We start from the raw sequence: 26,792 nt of genomic DNA, 5'->3' as shown, positions 1-26,792 counted from the left end.
TCTGACCATGAAATCGAGGAGTATGTTCTTGCGCATGGTTCAGTTTTGGTGTACCTTCGTCCCACATCAAGCGGAAGGAGGTATTTGCTTAGTTTGAACACCTTTGCACAACTATCTCACCACAAACCAGTGTCCACTCAAGATTCTGAATTCTTGAAAGTGCAACTACCTGACCCAGCACACACACAGTGGGATAATAAACATTTTGGCTGATTTATACATGCAACACAAATGTCTAACTTTACCAAAGAAATGCATGGTGTTCTTTATAACGGGCCCAGATTAATATCCATTGGTCCTGCCACTAAGCATGGACAGACAGCCCTGCTTGAAAGCAAGTTATAAAAACATTTGTGGAACTTTTTTTAGGGTAACAAGCTGCCAGATGGTATGTATGATATGATTTGTCCTCACTGCACCTGCTTTTGTATGGGCTGCCCAAGACACACTGAAGTGATGTCCCTTTACCTCCCCATCTTATCTATGGCTGGTTCTGCAACATTAATTGGTCAAATGCTTGGATGAGTTGCTACAACCAGTTTTCCTTCCACATATACTGTGAAGGATTCCTTCACCTTTATGAAGACCATATAGGACTATTGATAGCAATGCTGTGTCCATGACCTCATTCGACAATGTGAGCCTATTCCCCAATGTACCACACAACGAAGCCATGTACATTTGCACTGTGTCACTATATGATGATGATCGCGACACACCACCATTATCTATGAACCCAGCAACTCGTGCAGTTGATAAAAGCAAATTACTGCGGATGCTGGAATCTGAAACCAAAGAGAAAATGCTGGAAAATCTCAGCAGATCTGGCAGTACCTGTAGGGAGAGCAAAGAACTAACGATTCGATTCCAGATGACCCTTTGTCAAAACTCGCACAGTTGAGTTCAGTTTTAATGAAATCACATATGCTCAAATAGGGGTTGTTATGGGATCCATTCTAGGCCCAGCTTCTAACCTTTACAAAATTCTGATAAAGTAAAGTAATCTTTATTGTTACAAGTAGGCTTACATTGCAATGATGTTACTGTGAAAAGTCCCTAATCGCCACATTCCGGCACCTGCTTGGGTACACAGAGGGGGAATTTAGAATGTCCAAATTACCTAACAGCACGTCTTTTGGGACTTGTGGGAGGAAACCGGAGTGCCCGGAGGAAACTCACGCAGACACGGGGAGAACGTGCAGACTCCACACAGACAGTGACCCCAGCCGTGAATCGAATCTGGTGATGCCTAATGATACATGGGTGATATGTTTGCTACATTTGAAACCACAGATGCATGTAAGAATTTCCTCAGACACCTTAATGGGCTCCATCCACCCTCAAATTCACCTTTGAAATGGACCAGTCAAATGAGCTCCCTTTCCTTGACATGCTAGTGAAGAAATCTACCACTGGGCTCTCCACTACTACCTATCACACACCGACCTTCACTGGTAAATAGGGCCCAAGTAATTTACTCATTATGCAAGCTTGATGCTGAAATAGGTCATATCAAAACCATCCTGCAGGACAATGGCTACCCTGATCAATTTATTGCTCAGTGTGTATCTTGCAATCTCACGACCGGCCCAAGGCTACCACTTTTGAGTCCTGAAAAGCTCACCATATACCTCACATTCCTTTTCCAGAGTAAAGTGTCTCAAATCATAGATTATCATAGAATTTACAGTGCAGAAGGAGGCCATTCGGCCCATCGAGTCTGTACCGGCTCTTGGAAAGAGCACCCTACCCAAGGTCAACATCTCCACCCTATCCCCATAACCCAGTAACCCCACCCAACACTAAGGGCAATTTTGGACACTAAGGGCAATTTATCATGGCCAATCCACCTAACCTACACATCTTTGGACTGTGGGAGGAAACCGGAGCACCCGGAGGAAACCCACCCACACACAGGGAGGATGCGCAGACTCCGCACAGACAGTGACCCAAGCCGGGAATCGAACCTGGGACCCTGGAGCTGTGAAGCAATTGTGCTATCCACAATGCTACCGTGCTGCCCGTATTTGAGCAAGAGGTGAAGTTAGCCATTTCACACTGCTACTCTGCAGCAGCAACAGTGAACCAGAAGCCATTCAGCCCGCTGTGTCTGCGTCGGCCGGGAAAAAAAGCTAGCTGCCCACCCTAAGCCCACCCTCCAGCACCCAGTCTGTAGCCTTGCAGGTTACAGCACTTTAGGTGCAGATCCAGATATCTTTTAAATGGGTTTGAGGATTTCACTACCACAAAACCAGGCAGCTAATTCCAAACATCCACTACCCTCTGGATGAAGGCGGCTTTCCTCATGTCTCCTCTAATCCTTTGTGCCCCTAATAATTGATCTCTTCACTAGGGGAAACAGGGCATCCCGGAATACTATATATTTGCCCCTCAATCTTGTATCAGGTCACCCATCAGCCTCCTCAGTTCCAAGGAACACCAGCCTACCCAATCTTTCCTCAATTTTAAAGCCCTGGCAATATTCTTATAAATCCCCTCTGTGCTTTCTCCAGAGCAATTATCACCTTCTTGTAATGTGGCGAACAAAACTGAACACAGAATTCCAGCTGTGGTCTAACCAGTGTTTTATGTAACATGAATGGTATTCTCCACTAACAGGATGCTGCCATCAAGCCAAAAAAAGATGTTCTGCCTATCACACAAATGATTCATGCGGTGTATGAATTTCAGTGCCGGGATCACTAAGGCCTTTTTTAAGAGATCACTAAGGCCTTTTTTAAGAGATCACTAAGGCCTTTTTTAAGAGAGTAGGCAGGAGTATTATGGGGTTTGTGTGGGCGAATAAGACCCCGAGAGTAAGGAGGGGATTCCTAGAACGCAGTAGGGACCGAGGAGGGTTGGCGCTGCCAAACTTGGGGAGCTACTATTGGGCACCAAATGTGGCGATGATCCGCAAGTGGGTTATGGAGGGAGAGGGGGTGGCATGGAAGAGGATGGAGATGGCGTCCTGTAAAGGAACGAGTCTGGGGTCGTTGGTGATGGCACCGCTGCCGCTCTCGCCGGCAAAGTATACCACGAGCCCGGTGGTGGCCGCAACGCTAAGGATCTGGGGCCAGTGGAGACGGCACCGGGGTGCAATGGGAGCATCGGTGTGGTCCCCAATCAGGGGTAACCACCGGTTTGTCCCGGGGAAGATGGACGGGGGGTTCCAGAGCTGGCATCGGGCGGGGATTGGAAGAATGGGGGACCTGTTCATCGACGGGACGTTTGCAAGCCTAGGGGCACTGGAGGAGAAGTTCGAGTTACCCCCGGGAAATGCCTTTAGATATATGCAGGTGAGGGCTTTTGTGAGGCGACAGGTGAGGGAATTCCCGTTGCTCCCGGCACAAGAAGTTCAAGATAGGGTGATCTCGGGTGTATGGGTCGGGGAGGGCAAGGTGTCGGAAATACACCAGGAGTTGAAAGAAGAGGGGGAAGCGCTGGTAGAAGAGTTGAAGGGTAAATGGGAGGAGGAGCTGGGGGAGGAGATCGAGGAAGGTCTGTGGGCTGATGCCCTAGGTAGGGTTAATTCCTCCTCCTCGTGTGCCAGGCTCAGCCTGATACAATTTAAGGTGGTCCACAGAGCGCACTTGACGGGGGCGAGGTTGAGTAGGTTCTTTGGGGTAGAGGACAGATGTGGAAGGTGCTCAGGGAGCCCGGCGAACCATGTCCATATGCTTTGGTCATGCCCGGCACTGGAGGGGTTCTGGAGAGGAGTGGCGGGAGCAATATCTCAGGTGGTGAAAGTCCGGGTCAAGCCAAGCTGGGGGCTAGCAATATTTGGAGTAGTGGACGAACCGGGAGTGCAGGAGGCGAAAGAGGCTGGCATTCTGGCCTTTGCGTCCCTAGTAGCCTGGCGAAGGATCTTGCTAATGTGGAAGGAGGCGAAGCCCCCCAGCCTGGAGGCCTGGATAAATGATATGGCTGGGTTTATAAAGTTGGAGAGGATTAAGTTCGCCTTGAGAGGGTCTGCGCAGGGGTTTTACAGGCGGTGGCAACCGTTCCTAGACTATCTCGCGGAGCATTAGAGGAAGGTCGGTCAGCAGTAGCAGCAACCTTGGGGGGTGGGGTGGGGGGGGACACACGTCCTGGGAAGGGGGGGGGGGGAGAGGGGGGACTGCCTGGGAGGGTGGATGTGCTGGAGATAACGTGAAGGGTTGGGGAAACTGGCACGTACGGGTGAGGGTCAGTGTACAAAGCTGCGTAAATATATCCTTTTGCCATGTATATATCTTGCTCTGCGCGATTTCTCGTTTTTTTTGTGTTACGGGGGGGTGGTATTAGATGTGATTCCAAGACTGGACAACACTGGCTAAACAATCCTGATTGTGCTAAGAATTGCTCTGGCAACCAATTCAACATTATCAGTCAGGCTTTCTTATACATGCTAGAAGCTACATATATTCACACACAGGTCCCTGTCCTTTGTAGTGGAAGGAACATGTCCATGCCTTGCGTCTTTTCAACTAAAAAGCTTGGGGGAACAGTCATTCCCTGGTTCATGCCCAATGGGAATGCTTTGGTCAGAGTCGACTTGCCAGGCTTGAATTTAAAGAAAAGCTTGGAAGTTAACGGTTCCCTGGTGCATTCTCCAGGAGCACCTCCACCAATCACAGTCCACTTTACAACCAATCAGCACTCTTTTCTCTTGCAGTATAAATTCCTGGTCCACCCACATCGACACTATGACCAAGAAAGCATAACAACGCCTATACTTCCTCAGGCAACTAAGGAAATTCGGCATGTCCACATTGATTTTTATCAATTTTAACAGAAGCACCATAGAAAGCATCCAATCTGGCTGCATCACAGCCTGGTGTGGCAACTGCTCGTCTCAAGACCATAAGAAACTCAGAGTCGTGATCATAGCCCAGTCCATCACATGAACCTGCTTCCCATCCATTGACTCAGTCTACACCTCCCACTGCCTTGGGAAACAGTACGAAGTCTTACAACACCAGGTTAAAGTCCAACAGGTTTGTTTCGATGTCACTAGCTCCACATCATGCCTTGGGAAAGCGCGCAGCATAATCAAAGACCCTCCCACCCGAATTATTCTCACTTCCATCCTCTTCCATCGTGCAGGAGATACAAAAGCCTGAGAACACGCACTAATAGATTAAAAAGTAGCTTCTACAACGGTGTTACCAGATCCCTGAATGACCCTTTTATAGGCTGAACTGATCTGTCCACACATCTTCTCTATTGTGCAGCACTCCGTACGCCTCACCCGATGTCTATGTCTATATATTTACTTGGTATATTTATCTTATGTTCTATGTTTTTAATGTATGGAATGATCTGTCTGGACTGTACGTAGAACAATACCTGTCACGTGCCTCAGCACACGTGATAATAAATCCAAATCGAAATCAAAGTAGTTGCTCCCTTTACAATTGGTATTCTTGCAACTTTGTCCGAAGGAATGCAAGTCAAAAAGCTTTGACAGCATGTCTCTTTTTACAACAATACGGAGGTATTAAGACTGGCAACGGCTGGGCTAATAACTCAGCTCAGCAAATCATAGAATCATAGAATTTACAGTGCAGAAGGAGGCCATTTGGCCCATAGAGTCTGCACTGGCTCTTGGAAAGAGAACCCTACCCAAGGTCAACACCTCCACCCCATCCCCATAACCCAGTAACCCCACCCAACACTAAGGGCAATTTTGGACACTAAGGGCAATTTATCATGGCCAATCCACCTAACCTGCACATCTTTGGACTGTGGGAGGAAACCGGAGCACCCGGAGGAAACCCACGCACACACGGGGAGAATATGCAGACTCCGCACAGACAGTGACCCAAGCCGGAATCGAACCTGGGACCCTGGAGCTGTGAAGCAATTGTGCTACCCACAATGCTACCGTGCTCAGATGACAATTCAATGCTCCAGTTCAACACTCCAGATTAACATCCACAGTAACTCGGATTGAAGACAGATTGACCAACACTATTTTTTTTAAGACAGTTAGATAATAAAAAGGCTAATTAAGAAAATGCCTCATACTCAATGAGATCCCTAATCAAGCCTAATAAAACCCCAAATTCATTTTTGACTGTTAAGACTGGCAGATTAAAAATGTTAAGTCATTAAAAACCTGCCACTTTTCTTTCCACAAAGTGGAAGACCAAGCTCAGAACAAGGGAGGGAAGGGAACAAATGAATTTTCAGTGAACCAAATATGGCAAAATTCTATACTCAACAAGCAGCAGCCTCTGACAGAAACTTATTCAAATTGCAGCCACATTACGTTCCCTCATTACCCCAGCATCGCCATGACCTTTGCTCCTTTCCTGATGCACCGGGAAACCGCCTTCCCAAAGTACAATTCGGCAGTAACCTCCAACATTAGCCATTAATAATTCAAATCAATGTATAACTGGACCACTGGGAGCTATTCTAGGGAAGGTGCAACCTGTATAAGAAGGACGGGTTGCATCTAAACTGGAGAGGCATAAATATCCTGGCCACGAGGTTTGCTAGGTCACACGGGAGGGTTTAAACTAGTATGGCAGGACTTCCGGGTGCGGTGATGCACTGCTAAGCCGCACGTTTCAGCACCTCCCGTTCCAACGGACTTTTGGGCTCTTACCGGGAGCCCCAACGGAATTTTCTTTTGACCTAATCCAGTGTGGGGTGACGAAGGAAGGAGTCCCCCCGGGTGTGTATGGAAAGGAGCGGCGGTAGTGGCCAGATTGCGAAGGATCCTTTGGAGCAGCGGCAGAGAAGAGAAGGGAGAAGCAAGATGGCGGTGGATGGAGCCCAGATGGTATGGGGCCCGGACCAGCAGGAGTTTCTCCGGCGATGTGTGGAGGAGCTCAAGAAAGAGGTGCTGCCGCCGATGCTACTGGCAATCGAGGGACTGAAGGAAACACAAAAGGTCCAGGCGATGGAGCTCCGTGGAGTGAAGGCAAAGGCAGCCGAGAATGAAGATGAGATACAGGGCCTGGTGGTAAAAACGGCGACACACGAGGCACTACACAAGAGGTGCATAGAAAGGCTGGAAGCCCTGGAGAACAGCTCGAGGAGGAAAAACCTACGGATTCTAGGTCTCCCCGAAGGAGCAGAGGGAGCTGACGCTGGGGCTTATGTGAGCATGATGGTCCATACACTAATGGGAGCTGAGGCCCCAACAGGCCCCCTGGAAGTGGAGGGAGCGTACCGGGTCCTCGTGAGAAGACCAAATGCAGGTGAAACACCAAGAGCAATAGTGGTGAAGTTCCATCGCTACAGGGACAGAGAGATGGTCCTGAGCTGGGCCAAGAAGGCACGGAGTAGCAAATGGGAGAATGCGGTGATACAGGTGTATCAGGACTGGAGTGCGGAGGTGACGCGAAGGAGGGCGAGCTTCAACCGGGCCAAGGCGGTGCTCCATAGGAAGAAAATTAAATTTGGGATGCTGCAGCCGGCGCGACTGTGGGTCACGCATCAGGGCAAACACCACTACTTCGAGACGGCGGAGGAGGCATGGACATTTATCCAAGAAGAGAAACTGGACTAGATTTGAGAGTTTGATGTTTGGAGAGAAGCAGCGAGGTGGTGGTACAGAAATGTAAAGTGGGGAAAGGGGAGGGCTACTGCATAGCAATGTTGGACAGGGAATTTCTCTCCCCCCGATGGGGGACACGCAAAGAAATGTGGGCGCTGGTGGGAAAAGGGACAGGGAAGGGGAATGAGGGAACTGCGCCATAGGGGGCGGGGCTGAGAGGAAAGCACGGGTATTTTCCCGCGCTATGGAAATTATAGTGGGAAAACGGGCGCAGGAAGGAAGGGAGCCCCACACGCAGGGAGGTCAAAGAGTGAACGGGGGAAGCCGAGGTCAGCCAGAGTTAGCTGACTTCCGGAAGCAATATGGGGGGAGTAATCAAGCTAGAGGGGGATCTAGCGGGGGGGGGGGGGGGGGGGGAGAATCAACTGGGTTGCTGCTGCTCAGTGCAAGGGGGAGCTGGTAAGAGATGAGGTGGTCGGGGCGGGAAGGCGCTACCTGGGGGACAGACGGGTGCGCGGGACCTGGATGAGGAGATGGCCTAAAAAAGGGGATGGCTAGCCGACGGGGGGGGGGGGGGGGGGGGGGGAGAGAGTGAATGGCCCCCCAATCCGGCTGATCACGTGGAATGTGAGAGGCTTAAATGGGCCGATTAAGAGGGCATGGGTGTTTGCGCACTTAAAGAGACTGAAGGCGGACGTAGTCATGCTCCAGGAGACACACCTGAAGTTGGCGGATCAGGTTAGACTAAGAAAAGGACGGGTGGGACAGGTATTCCACTCAGGGTTGGACGCGAAAAACAGAGGGGTGACAATATTGGTGGGGAAACGTGTATCATTCGAGGCTAAGAACATAGTGGTGGACAGTGGGGGCAGATATGTGATGGCGAGTGGCAGACTGCAGGGTGAGGCGGTTGTGCTGGTGAATGTATATGCCCCGAATTGGGATGACGCGGGATTCATGAAGTGAATGCTGGGACGCAACCCGGACCTGGAGGTGGGAAATTTGATAATGGGGGGGGACTTTAACACAGTGCTGGATCCAGGGCTAGACCGGTCCAGATCCAGAAGGCCGGCAGCGGCCAAGGTGCTTAAGGGATTTATGGAACAAATGGGGGGAGTGGATCCGTGGAGATTTGCCAGGCCAATGGCTAAAGAGTTCTCTTTCTTCTCCCACGTCCATAAGGTATACTCCCGGATAGACTTTTTCGTTTTGGGAAGGGCACTGATCCCGAAAATGGCAGGAACGGAGTACTCGGCCATAGCCGTTTCAGACCACGCCCCGCAGTGGGTGGATCTGGAACTAGGAGAGGAAAGGGAGCAGCGCCCACTCTGGCGATTAGATATGGGACTACTGGCGGACGAGGGCGTCTGCGGAAGGGTGAGGGGGTGTATTGAGCGATACCTGGAGGTCAACGACGATGGGGAGGTTCAGGTGGGGGTAGTATGGGAAGCGCTGAAGGCAGTGGTTAGAGGAGAGCTGATCTCCATTAGAGCCCACAAGGGGAAACGAGAGGGCAAAGAAAGAGAGAGATTAGTGGGGGAAATTTTGAGGGTGGATAAAAAATATGCGGAGGCCCCAGACGAAGGGCTATGCAGAGAAAGACGAAGACTACAGACGGAATTTGACCTGCTGACCACGGGAAAGGCAGAGGCACACTGGAGGAAGGCACAGGGGATGCAATAGGAGTATGGGGAAAAGGCGAGCCGGCAGCTAGCCCAACAACTTCGGAAGAGGATGGCGGCGAGAGAGATCGGGGGAGTTAGGGACGAAACGGGAAATTTGGAGCAGAGATCAGGGAAAGTGAATGAGGTGTTCAAGACCTTCTATGAGGGGCTATACAAGTCCCAACCCCCGGGGGGAAAAGAAGGAATGCTACACTTTCTGGACCAGCTAAGGTTCCCGAAGGTGAAGGGGCAGGAGGTGGCAGGTCTGGGGGCGCCAATCGAGGTGGATGAGGTGATTAAAGGACTGGGGAACATGCAGGCAGGGAAGGCCCCGGGACCAGAAGTGTTTCCGGTGGAATTCTACAGGAAGTATATTGATCTGTTAGCCCCGCTTTTGGCGAGAACCTTTAATGAGGCTAAGGAAAGGGGGATGCTACCCCCGACAATGTTGGAGGCGACGATATCGCTAATCCTGAAACGAGATAAAGACCCGCTGCAATGCGGGTCATACAGGCCTATCTCACTCCTAAATGTAGATGCCAAACTGCTGGCCAAAGTGATGGCGACAAGGATAGAGGATTGTGTCCCAGGGGTGGTGCATGACGATCAGACAGGGTTTGTAAAGGGGAGACAACTGAATGTTAATGTACGAAGGTTGCTGGGGGTGATGATGACGCCCCCACCGGAGGGGGAGGCAGAGATAGTGGCGACGATGGATGCAGAGAAGGCATTCGATAGGGTGGAGTGGGACTATCTGTGGGAGGTGCTGAAGAGGTTTGGGTTCATTGAGGGGTTTATTAGTTGGGTCAGACTCTTATATGGGGCCCCGATGGCAAGCGTAGTTACAAACCGGCAAAGATCGGGATTTTTTCGGCTACATAGGGGTACAAGACAAGGGTGTCCCCTGTCCCCGTTACTTTTCACGTTGGCAATTGAACCACTGGCCATAGCGCTGAGGGGTTCTAAGAAGTGGAGGGGGGTGCTTAGAGGGGGAGAGGAGCACCGAGTGTCGCTCTACGCAGATGATCTACTGCTATATGTTGCGGACCCGGTAGAGGGGATGCCAGAAGTAATGCAGATACTTAGGGAGTTTGGAGAGTTCTCGGGATACAAACTAAATATGGGGAAGAGCGAGCTTTTTGTAATGCACCCCGGGGACCAGGGCAGGGGGATAGATGCTCTGCCGCTGAGGAGTGGTAAGGAACTTCCGATACCTGGGGATCTAGGTGGCCAGGAACTGGGGAACCCTGCATAGACTTAACCTGACGCGACTGGTGGAGCAGATGGAGGAGGACTTTAAGAGGTGGGATATGGTGCCGCTGTCGCTGGCGGACAGAGTGCAGGCAGTTAAAATGGTGGTCCTCCCGAGGTTTCTTTTTGTGTTTCAGTGCCTCCCCATTCTGATCACAAAGGCCTTTTTTAAAAAAATAGATAGGAGCATTATGAGCTTTGTGTGGGCGGGAAAGACCCCGAGAGTAAAGAGGGGGTTCCTGCAGCGCAGTAGGGACAGAGGGGAACTGGCGCTGCCGAGTCTGAGCGACTACTATTGGGCCGCCAATGTGTCGATGGTCTGTAAGTGGATGAGGACGAGGGAGCAGCGTGGAAGAGGCTGGAGATGGCGTCCTGTAAGGGAACGAGCCTAAAAGCGCTGGCGACGGCGCCACTGGCGACGGCGCTGCTGCCGTTCTCCCCGAAAAGGTACACCACAAACCCAGTGGTGGTGGCAACCTTGAGGATCTGGGGGCAGTGGAGGCGACACAGGGGAGTGACGGGTGCCTTGGTGTGGTCCCCGATAAGGAATAACCACAGGTTTGTCCCAGGGAGGATGGATGGGGGGGTTCCAGTATTGGCAGCGAGCAGGAATTAGGAAGCTGAGGGACCTGTTTATAGACGGGACGTTTGCAAGTCTGGGAGTGCTAGAAGAAAAATATAAGTTGCCCCCAGGGAACGCCTTCCGATATATGCAAGTGAGGGCATTTACGAGGCAACAGGTGAAGGAATTTCCACAGCTCCCGACGCAGGGGATCCAAGATAGAGTGATTTCGGGGGCATGGGTTGGAGAGGGCAAAGTGTCCGAAATATACCGGGAGATGAGGAACGAGGGGGGGGCGATGATAGAGGAGCTGAAGGGAAAATGGGAAGAAGAGCTGGGGGAAGAGATCGAGGAGGGGTTATGGGCGGATGCCCTAAGTAGGGTAAATTCCTCGTCCCCGTGTGCCAGGCTTAGCCTGATTCAATTTAAGGTTCTACATAGAGCACATATGACGGGAGCAAGACTGAGCAGGTTTTCCGGGGTCGAGGACAGGTGTGGGAGGTGCTCAGGAAGCTCGGCGAACCCCACACACATGTTTTGGTCGTGCCCGGCACTGAAAGAAGACATAGGGTGGTGGTTGATGGGAAATATTCAGAATGGAGTTCAGTTACAAGTGGCTGTTCTGGGGACGTTGCTGTTTGTCATTTTTATAAATGACCTAGAGGAGGGCGCAGAAGGGTGGGTGAGCAAATTTGCAGACGACACTAAAGTCGGCGGTGTTGTCGACAGTGCGGAAGGATGTTGCAGGTTACAGAGGGACATAGATAAGCTGCAGAGCTGGGCTGAGAGGTGGCAAATGGAGTTTAATGTAGAGAAGTGTGAGGTGATTCACTTTGGAAGGAATAACAGGAATGCGGAATATTTGGCTCATGGTAAAATTCTTGGAAGTGTGGATGAGCAGAGGGATCTCGGTGTCCATGTACATAGATCCCTGAAAGTTGCCACCCAGGTTGATAGGGTTGTGAAGAAGGCCTATGGAGTATTGGCCTTTATTGGTAGAGGGATTGAGTTCCGGAGTCAGGAGGTCATGTTGCAGCTGTACAAAACTCTGGTACGGCCGCATTTGGAGTATTGCGTACAGTTCTGGTCACCTCATTATAGGAAGGACGTGGAAGCTTTGGAACGGGTGCAGAGGAGATTTATCAGGATGTTGCCTGGTATGGAGGGAAAATCTTATGAGGAAAGGCTGAGGACTTGAGGTTGTTTTTGTTAGAGAGAAGAAGGTTAAGAGGAGACTTAATAGAGGCATACAAAATGATCAGGGGGTTAGATAGGGTGGACAGTGAGAGCCTTCTCCCGCGGATGGAAATGGTTAGCACGAGGGGACATAGCCTTAAACTGAGGGGTAATAGATATAGGACAGAGGTCAGAGGTAGGTTCTTTATGCAAAGAGTGGTGAGGCCGTGGAATGCCCTATCTGAAACAGTAGTGAACTCGCCAACATTGAGGGCATTTAAAAGTTTATTGGATAAGCATATGGATGATAATGGCATAGTGTAGGTTAGATGGCTTTTGTTTTTTGACTTCCCATGTCGGTGTAACATCGTGGGCCGAAGGGCCTGTACTGCACTGTATCGTTCTATGTTCTATGTACAAGTTCTGGGGGTGTGTGGCAAGGGTAATTTCAAAGGTGGTGAAGGTCCGGGTCAAGCTAGGCTGGGGGTTAGCTATATTTGGGGTTGCAGAAGAACCGAGAGTGCAGGAGGCGAAAGAGGCCGACATTTTGGCCTTTGCGTCCCTAGTAGCCCGGCGTAGGATTCTACTCATGTGGAAGGAAGCGAAGCCCCCGGGCATGGAGGCCTGGATAAACGACATGGCAGGGTTCATAAGATTGGAACGAATAAAATTTGCGTTGAGAGGATCGGCTCAGGGGTTCTCCAGGCGGTGGCAACCGTTCCTTGACTATCTCGCGGAACGATAATGAAAAGATAGAAATGACAGCAGCAGCAACCCAGGGGGGAGGGGGGGGGGGGGGGGGGGGGGGGAGAAGCACTATTTTGTGTTTTTGCTATTTGTTTTTCTCTTCTAGTTTATGTTGTAAGCTCACTATATTATTTAAATAACGTTTAATGTATAATCCCTTGTTGAGTCGTAAAAACGGAAAAAATTTTGTTTGAAAAATTTCAATAAAATATATATATTTTTTAAAAACTAGTATGGCAGGGGGGTGGGCACCAGAGCAATAGGTCAGAAGGTGAAAAAATTGAGGGAGAACTAGGAAATAGGGCCACTCTGGCTCTGAGGAAGAGCAGACAGGGAGATGTTGCTGAAAACAGCGGGACTGGTGGCCTGAAGTGCATATGTTTTAATGCAAGGAGTATTACGGGTAAGGCAGATGAACTTAGAGCTTGGATTAGTACTTGGAACTATGATGTTGTTGCCATTACAGAGACCTGGTTGAGGGAAGGACAGGATTGGCAGCTAAACATTCCAGGATTTAGATGTTTCAGGTGGGATAGAGGGGGAGGTAAAAGGGGCGGAGGAGTTGCGCTACTGGTTAGGGAGAATATCACAGCTGTACTGCGGGAGGACATCTCAGAGGGCAGTGAGGCTATATGGGTAGAGATCAGGAATAAGAAGGGTGCAGTCACAATGTTGGGGGTTTACTACAGGCCACCCAACAGCCAGCAGGTGATAGAGGAGCAGATAGGTAGACAGATTTTGGAAAGGAGTAAAAGCAACAGGGTTGTTGTGATGGGAGACTCTAACTTCCCCAATATTGACTGGGACTCACTTAGTGCTAGGGGCTTGGATGGGGCGGAGTTTGTAAGGAGCATCCAGGATGGCTTCTTAAAACATTATGTAGATAGTCCAAATAGAGAAGGGGCTGTACTGGACCTGGGATTGGGGAATGAGCCCGGCCAGGTGGTAGAACTTTCAGTAGGGGAGCATTTCGGGAACAGTGACCACAATTCAGTAAGTTTTAAAATGCTGGTGGACAAGGATAAGAGTGGTCCTCGGGTGAATGTGCTAAATTGGGGGAAGGCTAATTATAACAATATCAGGCGGGAACTGAAGAACATAGATTGGGGCGGATGTTTGTGGGTAAATCAACATCTGACATGTGGGAGGCTTTCAAATGTCAGTTGAAAGGAATTCAGGACAGGCATCTTCCTGTGAGGAAGAAGGATAAATATGGCAAATTTCACGATCATTGGATAACGAGGGATATTGTAGGCCTCGTCAAAAAGAAAAAGGAGGCATTTGTCACGGCTAGAAGGCTGGGAACAGACAAAGCCTGTGTGGAATATAGGAATATATGGAAAGTAGGAAGGAACTTAAGCAAGGAGTCAGGAGAGCTAAAAGGGGTCACGAAAAGTCATTGGCAAATAGGGTTAAGGAAAATCCCATGGTTTTTTACACGTACATAAAAAGCAAGAGGGTAGCCAGGGAAAGGGTTGGCCCACTGAAGGACAGGGGAGGGAATCTATGTGTGGAGCCAGAGGAAATGGGCGAGGTACCAAATGAATACTTTGCATCAGTATTCACCAAAGAGAAGGAATTGGTGGATGTTGAGTCTGGTGAAGGGTGTGTAGATAGCATGGGTCACCTGAGATCCAAAAAGACGAGGTGTTGGCGGTCTTGAAAAATATTAAGGTGGATAAGTCCCCAGGGCCTGATGGGATCTACCCCAGAATACTGAAGGAGGCAAGAGAGGAAATTGCTACGGCCTTGACAGAAATCCTTGGATCCTCACTGTCTTCAGGTGATGTCCCAGAGGACTGGAGATTAGCCAATGTTGTTCCTTTGATTAAAAAGGGTAGCAAGGATAATCCCGGGAACTACAGGCCGGTGAGCCTTACTTCAGTGGTACATAGAACATAGAAACATAGAAAATACAGCACAGAACAGGCCCTTCGGCCCACGATGTTGTGCCGAACCTTTGTCCTAGATTAATCATAGATTATCATTGAATCTACAGTGCAGAAGGAGGCCATTCGGCCCCCTGAGTCTGCACCAGCTCTTGGAAAGAGCACCCTACCCAAACTCAACACCTCCACCCAACATCAAGGGCAATTTGGACATTAAGGGCAATTTATCATTGGCCAATTCACCTAACCCGCACATCTTTGGACTGTGGGAGGAAACCGGAGCACCCGGAGGAAACCCACGCAGACACGGGGAGGACGTGCAGACTCCGCACAGACAATGACCCAAGCCGAAATCGAACCTGGGACCATGGATCTGTGAAGCAATTGTGCTATCCACAATGCTACCGTGCTGCCCTTAAGAACAAATAAATCTACACTATATAATTTTCCCGTAATCCATGTACCTATCCAACAGCTGCTTGAAGGTCACTAATGTTTCCGACTCAACTACTTCCACAGGCAGTGCATTCCATGCCCCCACTACTCTCTGGGTAAAGAACCTACCTCTGATATCTCTCCTATATCTTCCACCTTTCACCTTAAATTTATGTCCCCTTGTAATGGTGTGTTCCACCTGGGGAAAAAGTCTCTGACTGTCTACTCTATCTATTCCCCTGATCATCTTATAAACCTCTATCAAGTCGCCCCTCATCCTTCTCCGCTCTAATGAGAAAAGGCCTAGCACCCTCAACCTTTCCTCGTAAGACCTACTCTCCATTCCAGGCAACATCCTGGTAAATCTTCTTTGCACCTTTTCCAGAGCTTCCACATCCTTCCTAAAATGAGGCGACCAGAACTGTACACAGTACTCCAAATGTGGCCTTACCAAAGTTTTGTACAGCTGCATCATCACCTCACTGCTCTTAAATTCAATCCCTCTGTTAATGAACGCGAGCACACCATGGGCCTTCTTCACAGCTCTATCCACTTGAGTGGCAACTTTCAAAGATGTATGAACATAGACCCCAAGGTCTCTCTGCTCCTCCACAATGCCAAGAACTCTACCGTTAACCCTGTATTCCGCATTCATATTTGTCCTTCCAAAATGGACAACCTCACACTTTTCAGGGTTAAACTCCATCTGCCACTTCTCAGCCCAGCTCTGCATCCTATCTATGTCTCTTTGCAGCCGACAACAGCCCTCCTTACTATCCACAACTCCACCAATCTTCGTATCGTCTGCAAATTTACTGACCCACCCTTCAACTCCCTCATCCAAGTCATTAATGAAAATCACAAACAGCAGAGGACCCAGAACTGATCCCTGCGGTACACCACTGGTAACTGGGATCCAGGCTGAATATTTGCCATCCACCACCACTCTCTGACTTCTATCGGTTAGCCAGTTCGTTATCCAACTGGCCAAATTTCCCACTATCCCATGCCTCCTTACTTTGTGCAGAAGCCTACCATGGGGAACCTTATCAAATGCCTTACTAAAATCCATGTACACTACATCCACTGCTTTACCTTCATCCACATGCTTGGTCACCTCCTCAAAGAATTCAATAAGATTTGTAAGGCAAGACCTACCCCTCACAAATCCGTGCTGACTATCCCTAATCAAGCAGTGTCTTTCCAGATGCTCAGAAATCCTATCCTTCAGTACCCTTTCCATTACTTTGCCTACCACCGAAGTAAGACTAACTGGCCTGTAATTCCCAGGGTTATCCCTAGTTCCTTTTTTGAACAGGGGCACGACATTCGCCACTCTCCAATCCCCTGGTACCACCCCTGTTGACAGTGGGGAAATTACTGGAGAGAATTCTTCGAGACAGGATCTACTCCCATTTGGAAGCAAGGGGTTGTATTAGCGAGAGGCAGCATGGTTTTGTGAAGGGGAGGTCGTGTCTCACTAACTTGATAAGAGTTTTTCGAGGAGGTCACAAAGATGATTGATGCAGGTAGGGCAGTGGATGTTATCTATATGGACTTCAGTAGGGCCTTTGACAAGGTCCCTCATGGCCGACTGGTATAAAAGGTGAAGTCACATGGGGTCAGAGGTGAGCTGGCAAGATGGATACAGAACTGGCTAGGTCATAGAAGGCAGAGAGTAGCAATGGAAGGGTGCTTTTCTGATTGGAGGGCTGTGACTAGTGTTCCGCAGGGATCAGAGCTGGGACCGTTGCTGTTGGTAGTACATATAAATGATTTGGAGGAAAATGTAACTGGGCTGATTAATAAGTTGGCGGACAACACAAAGGTTGGTGGAATTGCGGATAGCGATGAGGACTGTCAGAGGATACAGCAGGATTTAGATTGTTTGGAGACTTGGGTGGCGAGATGGCAGATGGAGTTTAATTCGGACATGTGAGGTGATGCATTTTGGAAGGTCTAATGCAGGTAGGGAATATACAGTGAATGGTAGAACCCTCAAGAGTATTGACAGTCAGAGAGAGCTAGGTGTACAGGTCCACAGGTCACTGAAAGGGGCAACACAGGTGGAGAAAGTAGCCCACCTGTAGACTAGGGGTAGACTAGGGTTTTTTTTAATGTAAGCCTACTTGTGACAATAAAATTTATTTATTTACACTGGCTACTGCTGATGCTTTCTAAGATGAAATGAAATGAAATGAAAATCGCTTATTGTCACAAGTAGGCTTCAAATGAAGTTACTGTGAAAAGCCCCTAGTCGCCACATTCCGGCGCCTGTTCGGGGAGGCTGTTACGGGATGGATGGACATGTAGTATTTAAGTAAAAGTGACAACAGATGAGATTTAATGTCGGTTCAATACAACACTGGATTGGGAAATAAATAGTTGTGGTTTCAAGAGTTTAGCCCAAATTGCTATAATAAAACAAAAAATAAATTTGGCAGTTTCTTCAAACATGGTGGCATATGCCAATTAAAATAGGAAGTGCTGGAAATAGTCAGGTTAGGCAACATCTGTAGAGACAGAAACACAGTTAATGTTTCAAGTCTGTGACCTTTCATCAGAACTGATGAAAGATCACAGACCTGAAATGCTGGCAGTTTTTTTCTCTCTCTCCAATGAAGTTACTGTGAAAAGCCCCTAGTTGCCACATTTCAGCACCTGTTCGGGTACACAGAGGGAGAATTCCGAATTCTCAGCTGGTACGGGAATTGAACCTGCGCTGCTGGCCTTGTTCTGCATCTCTCTCACCTGCTGAGTATTTTCAACATTTTCTGTTTTTACTTTAGGTTTCCAGCATCAGCAATACTCTGCTATTCAAGTAGTGAAATAAGCCACCTTTATTTCGAAGAACTATCAGATTTACATATCCATCTGCAGCATTTCTTCTTTCTCCCCACTAGCTTTCCCCTTTCCTTGTATTCTGAAACCTACTTGCAAGGATAGTATTCCTCACACACTGCTGTCTTTCAGTGTCTTGTTCAAGTGGTGGTTTTCACATGAGCAGTGACACGAGCAGATTATTTGATGACAGTCGCGGTGGGAGCGTACATGTCCAGAATTATAAGAAACACTTACCTGCGTTCATTGCATGCATCACAGTTGCAAGCTATCTCTGAAGGTACGGGGGTGTTGATATCTGTACTGGGTACAGGCTGTGTTCCGACAGCCAGTCTTCCACCTATTGATTCCTGGGGCGCTCCATTATTTGCCATTGGCATGTGCAGTAAGAAGTCCTGGTTCTTTAGTCACGTGGCACAGAGAGACAGAAATAAAATTGAATCAGTGATGCTCAACAAATGAAAATACACCTAACAGTTGCAGCTTTATACAGCACTTATCCCCACACACAGCCGGACCTGGCTCAGTACTATCAATAATTGTGGGTTTAAACTTAATTTCCTGGATTTAAATCACCATCTAGGCCAAAACTCCTTTGTTACTGCCAGTAGTTCCGGTGGATCAGATGGACATTAAAGGTTACATGATATAATGTGAAGAGCAGCAATGTTCTCTTGGTCAATATCTCTCCTTTAACTATCTAAACATGTAAATTCACTGGGTTGCTGGTTATTACTGGTTTAGCACAGTGGGCTAAAACAGCTGGCTTGTCATGCAGCGCGGGTTCAATTCCCGTACCAGCCTCCCCGAACAAGCGCCGGAATGTGGCGACTAGGGGCTTTTCACAGTAACTTTATTGAAGCTTACTTGTGACGGTAAGCGATTATTGCATCCTCACTGAGTGAAACGAGTTGTGACAATAATAAAGATTATTATTAGATTGTGCTACGAGGAGCAAATGGAGTTGAATGGGGTTTAGAAGGATGTGAGGTGATTTAGAGAATGTAAAATTCTCACCCTGGCTGCAAAGTTAGGAAATAGGTGTCCTAATCTAAAGTTAAAGGTTCAGCGTTTTAAAACTGCAATGAAGGGAAATTTCTTCATTCAGAGGGTTGTAAATACCCCAAAGACTCGTGGATGCTCACTTGCTGAGTATATTCAAGACGGAGATCAATAGATTTTGGACACAAATATAAGTGATGTGGGGATAGGGCAGCAAAGTGGAACTGATGCGGATCAGCAGGATATTACTGAATGGCCGACCAAGGGGCACATGGCCTTCTCTTGCTTCTATTTCTTACGTCCATGAAAGTTTGATTCAGTGCAAAAATTGAACTATTTAAAACAGAACTGGGGCTGAGGGTGACCCCCAACCTGGAACTCAATACTGGGCCCAGGAAGCAAACTACGTTGGGAGGAGTTGTGGAAAAGTGTGCATAAGACCATAAGACATAGGAGCAGAATTAGGCCACTCGACCCATTGAGTCTGCTCCGCCATTCAATCATAGCTCATATTTTTCCCATCCTCATTCTCTTGCCTTCTCCCCATAACCCCTAATCCCTTATTGATCAAAAACCTATCTATCTCGGTGTTAAAGACACTCAGTGATTTGGGCTCCACAGCCTTCTGCGGCAAGAGTTCCACAGATTCACCACCCTCTGGCTGAAGAAATTCCTCCTCAACTCTGTTTTAAAGGATCGTCCCTTTAGTCTGAGATGGTGTCCTCTGCTTTTAGTTTTTCCGACAAGTGGAAACATCTCTCCATGTCCACTCTATCCAGGCCTCGCAGTATCCTGTAAGTTTCAATAAGATCCTCATCCTTCTAAACTCCAACGAGTACAGACCCAGAGTCCTCAACCGTTCCTCATACGACAAGCTCTTCCTCCCAGGGATCATTCTTGTGAACGCCCTCTGGACCCTTTCCAAGGCCAGCATATCCTTCCTTAGGTACGGGGCCCAAACTGCTCACAATACTCCAAATGGGGTCTGACCAGAACCTTATATAGCCTTAGAGGTACCTCCCTGGTCTTGTATTCTAGCCCTCTCGACATGAATGCTAACATTGCATTTGCCTTCCTAACTGCCGATTGAACCTGCACATTAACCTTAAGAGAATCGTGAACAAGGACTCCCAAGTCCCTTTGTGCTTCTGATTTCCTAAGCATCTCCCCATTTAGAAAGTAGTCTATGCCTCCATTTCTCCTTCCAAAGTGCATAACCTCACATTTTTCCACATTGTATTCCATCTGCCACTTCTTTGCCCACTCTGCTAGTCTGCCCAAGTCTTTTTGCAGCCCACGTGCTTCCTCAATACTACCTGTCCCTCTACAGATTTGTGTATCATCTGCAAACTTAGCAACAGTGCCTTCAGTTCCTTCTTCCAGATCATTAATGTATATTGTGAAAAGTTGTTGTCCCAGCACCGACCCCTGAGGCACACCACTAGTCACCGGCTGCCATCCTGTAAAAGACCCCTTTATCCCCACTCTCTGCCTTCTGCCAGTCAGCCAATCCTCTATCCATGTCAGGATCTTACCCTTAACACCATGGGCTCTTAACTTATTTACCAGTCTCCTATACGGCACCTTGTCAAAGGCCTTCTGGAAATCTAAATAAATCACATCCTTTGTGTTCTCCTTTGTCGAACTTCCTTGTTACTTCCTCAAAGAACTCCAACAGATTTGTCAGACGTGACCTCCCCTTGATGAAGCCGTGCTGACATTCGTGTATGCATTCATTTGTGTGGAGGAAGAGGCACTTATAGGATGGGGTGGTGATTTAGCTGAAGACCATACTCATCGTACAAGTTATCATGGACACACATCAGCTTGCAAGACACTATGTGATCCTGTTAACTGCCAACCAGGACCAGATCAAACCTTCAAAAATGGAATCAGCATTGGTTTCAGCTGCTGCACCAAACAAATCCTAGACATTATCGTTATCAGAACCATCTGGACGCGATATATAAACAGTTAATACAGTTAACTTTAAATACAATACAAAAATCCATCAGTGAAGGCAATGCCACTTTAATCAGATCATAGCAAAATACTCAAGTGATTTGAAAACAATCCACACTGTGCCATGAAACATCGAGACGGAGAATGGGATATAACCAAGACTTCTATACGCCTTAAAGCTTCCTTTGCTCTTTAAAGCACAGGTCATGTTTGTAGGTATATTAATGGGTAGATCTTGGGACAGGATTTTGACTGCTTTATAATAATCTTTACTGTCACAAGTAGGGTTACATTAACACTTCAATGATGTTACTGTGAAAAACCCCTAGTCACCACATTCTGGCACCTGTTTGGGTACATGGAGGGAGAATTCAGCACGGTAGCATAGGGGGCAGCACGGTAGCATAGGGGCAGCAAGGTAGCATAGGGCAGCAAGGTAGCATTGTGGTTAGCATTATGGCTTCACAGCGCTAGGGTCCCAGGTTCGATTCCGGCTTGGGTCACTGTCTGTGCGGAGTCTGCACATCCTCCCCGTGTGTGCGTGGGTTTCCTCCGGGTGCTCCGGTTTCCTCCCACAGTCCAAAGATGTGCAGGTTAGGTGGATTGGCCATGCTAAATTGCCCTTAGGTTCAATGGGGTTGCTGGATTACGGGGATGGGCTGGAGGTATGGGCTTAAGTGGGGTGCTCTTTCCAAGAGCCGGCGTAGATTCGATGGGCAGAATGGCCTCCTTCTGCACTGTAAATTCTATGATTCTAAGATTCAGAATATCCAAATTACCTAACAGATCGTCCTTCAGGATCTGTGGGAGGAAACCGGAGCACCCCGAGGAAACCCACACAGACACAGGGGGAATGTGCAGACTCCACACAGACAGTGACCCAAGCCAGGAATCGAACCTGGGACCTTGGTGCTGTGAAGCAACAGTGCTAACCACTGTGCTACCGTGCCGCAATAATGGAAATCCTGAGCATTGTTTTGGTGAGTTTGCAGTGTTTGATTAAATGCTTTGCTATTACAGAAATACAAGAACAGACAAGATGCGAAACCTGAACAAACAAGTTGTTCCCAACTTGCTTTCACTCATAACGGATGGGAGTGAGTCTCAATAGAGCATGCTCCTCTCATCTGTGATGGTAACATACAAAGTGTCATGAAAGAGGATTATAAATTAGCTCAATTTATGCAAGTGATTCCTGCATCAATTTCTTCAGAATCTCTTCAATTAACTGAATTGCTTACATTTGAAAGGTATGTTTGCAACTAAAGCAAAAATGAAGAAATTGCAAACGAAGAAACACCATCCATGACTTCAGCATGTCCAAAAGCACACAGCCAATTCAATACTTTTTTTGAAGTGTAGTCGCAGTGATAATGTATGAAGTATGGCAACGTGTTTGAACACATGCTCCCAGACCTCCTGTTTTAGTCATGTTTGTAGGGGAATAAATATTGCTGAGGGCACCAGGGAGACCTCGCCTGCCCCTTTTTGATTTGTGTTATGGGATATTTTATGTCTGCCTTCCAGGAAAACAGGACCTCAGTTTAACGTCTCATTCAAAAGATAAAGCACAAGATAAACTGGAGTAACCTTTTCCACACATTTTTATTAATTGAACTTTATGGTTTCACTAAAATGCCAGACTCAGAATGGTGTAGAAATCGCTGTCTACAATTATTTCACCCTTGTGCTCTCATCAACATCACAACACCTGGAACAGGAAGGGTAGTGGAATGAACTGTGAAATGTAGCTACACAAAGCTTTAATGAAAGCAAGGTCCATCATTTGAAGAAACCGATGAGGAACAACCAAAATCCGTTGGTGGAATCTCCTTCTTTGGTCATTTATTTAATTATCCACCACATGACTGGATGTGACGGGACACTGCCGAGCATTGATCTGAGCCAATGTGGTTATGGGGTCACTTAGCTCTGTCTATTGCATGCTGCTCCTGCTGTTTGGCATTCAAGAAATCTAATTTTGGAGCTTCACCAGGTTAGCACTTCATTTTTAGATATGCCTGTTGCAGCTCCTGTCATGTCCTCCTGCACAGTGACGCAAGGTTACATCGAAAATAGGAGGAGGCCATTCGGCGCTTCGAGTCTGCTCTGCCATTCATTATGATCATGCTGACCATCAAGTTCGATACCCTGATCTCGCCTTCACCCCATATCTCTTGATCCCTTTAGCCCCAACAGCTACATCTAATTCTTTCTTGAAATTATACAACATCTTGGTCTCAACTACTTTCTGTGGTAGTGAATTCCACAGATTCACCACTCTCTAGGTGAAGAAATTTCTCCTCACCTCAATCCTAAAAGATTTACCCTTTATCCTCAAACTAGGACCCCTAGTTCTGGACACCCCCATCATCGGGAACTTTCTTTCTGAATCTATCCTGTCTAATCGTATTAGAATTTTGTATGTTATGAGATTCCCCTCTCACGCTTCTGAACTCCAATGAATAACCAACTTAAGTCTCTGCTCATATGACAATCCCGCCATCCCAGGAATCAGCCTGGTAAACCTTTGCTGCACGCCCTCCACAGCAAGAACAACAGGTTGATCCCTGGTTTGATGGCAATGGTAGGTTGAGGGATATGCCAGGCCATGAGGTTACAGATTGTGGTTGAATACAATTTTGCTGATGGCCCATAGCATCTCATGAATGTGTCAAGAGCTGCCAGATCAGTTCTGAATCTATTCGCTTTAGCACAGTGGTAATGACACACAACATGAAATGTGCACGGAGTGTGAATTGGGCTGATAAGTGGCAAGTAACCACACTGCCCAAGTGCAAAGCCATAAGACCAAGGAGCAGAAGGCCAGTTGGCTCATCAAGTCTGCTCTGCCATTCAACGAGATTATGACTGATTTGATGTGACTATCTTCAGCTCCACTTGTCCGACTGATCCCCGAAACCCTTGATTTCCTTACTGATTAAAAATCTGTCCTCCCCACCGTCTCTTTTTAAAATAATTTTTCCAATGAAGGGCAATTTAGAGTGCCCAATCCACCTACCCTGCACATCTTTGGGTTGTGTGGGTGAGACCCACGCAGACGCGGGGGGAATGTGCAAACTCCACACGGACAGTGACCTGGGGCGGTATTGAACCCGGGTCCCCGGTGCAGTGTGGCAGCAGCGCTAACCACCGTGCCCCTCCCACCACCTTCGAGGGCAATTAGGGATGGCCAGTGGCGCTCACGTTCCATGAAATAATTAAAATATAAATGTTATGGTCCGGTTGCTCAGTGGCAATTTAGTCGTAGTGAGCTGCTTAGAATGGCCGTGCATGAAATTGGAACCTAAGCTGAAGGAAGTTCACCCTGCAATCTAGCCGTACTATTCCCAACCTTGGTCGATGGGGACAATGGGTTACTGAAAGAGAAAACGTTCCCTCACTTAGAGTTAAAAAACTTACAATTTAAGAAAAAAGTTATTTTCAAAGGCAACATAAATAAGTAAAACCAGGAGCAAAAGAGAGAAGAAATGAAAGCTGAATGTAACAGACTCTAAACATATGTCATTAATAATCTATTTAATAAAATACATCTCATCCCATCAATAGCCTTAATATTTAGAATAATTTACTGTGATGGAAAATAGAGTCCTAACAACCCAGCTCGCTAGCAGTGAAGCACAAGAGCATTAAAATGCAAACAGAAAGCCCTTTTATTATTATTACAAAGAAACTCAGACAACCAATTTGCATTACTCAGGAAAACAAACCAACAAACCTAATGCGAGTACAAGTAACATGAGGGACACCCGCAGTACAATGGGGTTTAACCCTGATGTCAAACACTAACATTCATTCCAAAACTCCTGCCAGGAGAAAGATCAGGAGTCGACATGAGACTAAGGATCTGCTGCACACCTACAAAGGACCCAGATGTTAAAAGTATTCATCAGAAAGGAATCGTATCACATGGGAATGTAAATGCTTCATGGCAACAGTCAATGACTGAAACAAGCAACAGGATCTAACCCTATCAAGGAATTTAAACCAGAGAATCGTCAAACGGCCAAGAAAAATTATACACAATACTGGAGACATCAAGAAGGCATAATCCCAGAGCTGTCAACTTTAAGAATTCTGTAGTCTCTCAGCTGTGCAGTGGAGATGTCAAACACATGAAAGGGTTTCTAGTCTCTCAAGTATACAACTAAAGAATCTTTCAAGATTTATTTTTGCCTTCATTTTTCACAAGCTAAAAGAAATTAGTAAATATTTCAATGTCAAATTCATTGTTTTCAAAAATGGTGTCTTGCATATGAGATTCCACCCGAGTACTGTGTTTGAAGCTTCCCTGCCTACCTTCTGCAGGATAAATGGCAGAGAAAAAAAATGAAAATCGCTTATTGTCACAAGCAGGCTTCAAATGAAGTTACTGTGAAAAGCCCCGAGTCGCCACATTCCGGCGCCTGTTCGGGGAGGCCGGTACGGGAATTGAACCGTGCTGCTGGCCTGCCTGGGTCTGCTTTCAAAGCCAGCGATTTAGCCCTGTGCTAAACAGCCCCTGTTTAGCCTAGAAGCAGGCTAATGGGCCCCAGCTGGCCCATGTCAGGGTTCATGCTCCACTCAAGTCTCCTCATCTTTTCTCATCTAAGTCTATCATGGGCAGCACGGTGGTTAGCGCTGCTGCCTAACAGCAGCAGGGACCCGGGATTGATTCCGACCTTGGGTAGGTGTGGGAGTTTGCACAGTATCCCAGTGTCTGCTTGGGTTTCCTCTGGGTGCTCCAGTTTCCCCTCACAGTACAAAGATGTGCAGATGAGGTGGATTGGCCATGCTAAATTGCCCCTCGTGTCCAAACGTTAGGTGGGGTTACGGGATAGGGCGGGGGAGTAGGCCTACGTAGTGCGCTCTTTTGGAGAGTTGCTGCAGAATGGTCTCCTGCACTGTAGGGATTCTATGATAACCACCTATTCCCTTCTCCCTCCAACGCTTGTCTAGTCCTTCCTTAAAACATATTTATACTATTCAGTTCAGGCACTTCTTGTGGCCCCAAGTTTCACATTCTCACCACTGGGTAAAGAGCTTTCTCAATTTTGTAGTATTTTCTCCACGTTCCTTATTCTGCTCTCCCCAGCTCTCTTGCATGTGCTACCTGGACTGTAGACCCACATGAGCCTGCTGGTATCTTACTCGAGTGGCCAATTCTTCACGAGTGGGCTTGGACAGCAAGCGTTGGCAGGTCTTCATAAAGACAAGCGTAGCGAGGCGTGCCATTTGGCCGACTTTGCTTTTGGTTCCAGGGCAACCTACAGTGCCAACACTCAACCACTGAGAAAGGAGGAGCCTAAATTTGATCCTAGACTCAAGTCACAAACATACAGGTTATTTCCATTAATATAGATTTCATTTAATAAATTGTCAAACTCACGGTGAGCCAAATCCATTACAGGTTGCACTGATTACAATACATACTGCCCATATGTTGAAGGAAATGGCACCGGCTCTTAGAAAGAGACCCCTACCCAAGGTCAACACCTCCACCCTATCCCCATAACCCAGTAACCCCACCCAACACTAAGGGCAATTTTGGACACTAAGGGCAATTTATCATGGCCAATCCACCTAACCTGCACATCTTTGGACTGTGGGAGGAAACCGGAGCACCCGGATGAAACCCACGCACACACGGGGAGGATGTGCAGACTCCGCACAGACAGTGACCCAAGCCGGAATCGAACCTGGGACCCTGTAGCTGTGAAGCAATTGTGCTATCCACAATGCTACCGTGCTGCCCCTTAGCGTAGACTAAT

The 26,792-nt window shown here is 47.7% G+C and overlaps 1 protein-coding gene across 2 annotated transcripts in view; it reads right to left on the bottom strand.

The window, feature by feature from the left end:
* fam193a (family with sequence similarity 193 member A) overlaps window positions 1-26,792 on the bottom strand; it is a 304,881-nt gene that overhangs the window by 94,500 nt on the left and 183,589 nt on the right. For both annotated transcript variants that reach the window (XM_072515688.1, XM_072515689.1), the window contains exon 4: window positions 18,295-18,458. In XM_072515688.1, coding sequence (XP_072371789.1) covers window positions 18,295-18,458 — 164 coding nt within the window. The remainder of the gene's footprint in view (window positions 1-18,294; window positions 18,459-26,792) is intronic.

This window comes from Scyliorhinus torazame, chromosome 9 (genome assembly GCF_047496885.1).
Source record: "Scyliorhinus torazame isolate Kashiwa2021f chromosome 9, sScyTor2.1, whole genome shotgun sequence".
Taxonomy (NCBI): Eukaryota; Metazoa; Chordata; class Chondrichthyes; order Carcharhiniformes; family Scyliorhinidae; genus Scyliorhinus; species Scyliorhinus torazame.
Note: the sequence above shows the minus strand (reverse complement) of the source record. Positions and strands in the feature narration are given on the sequence as shown.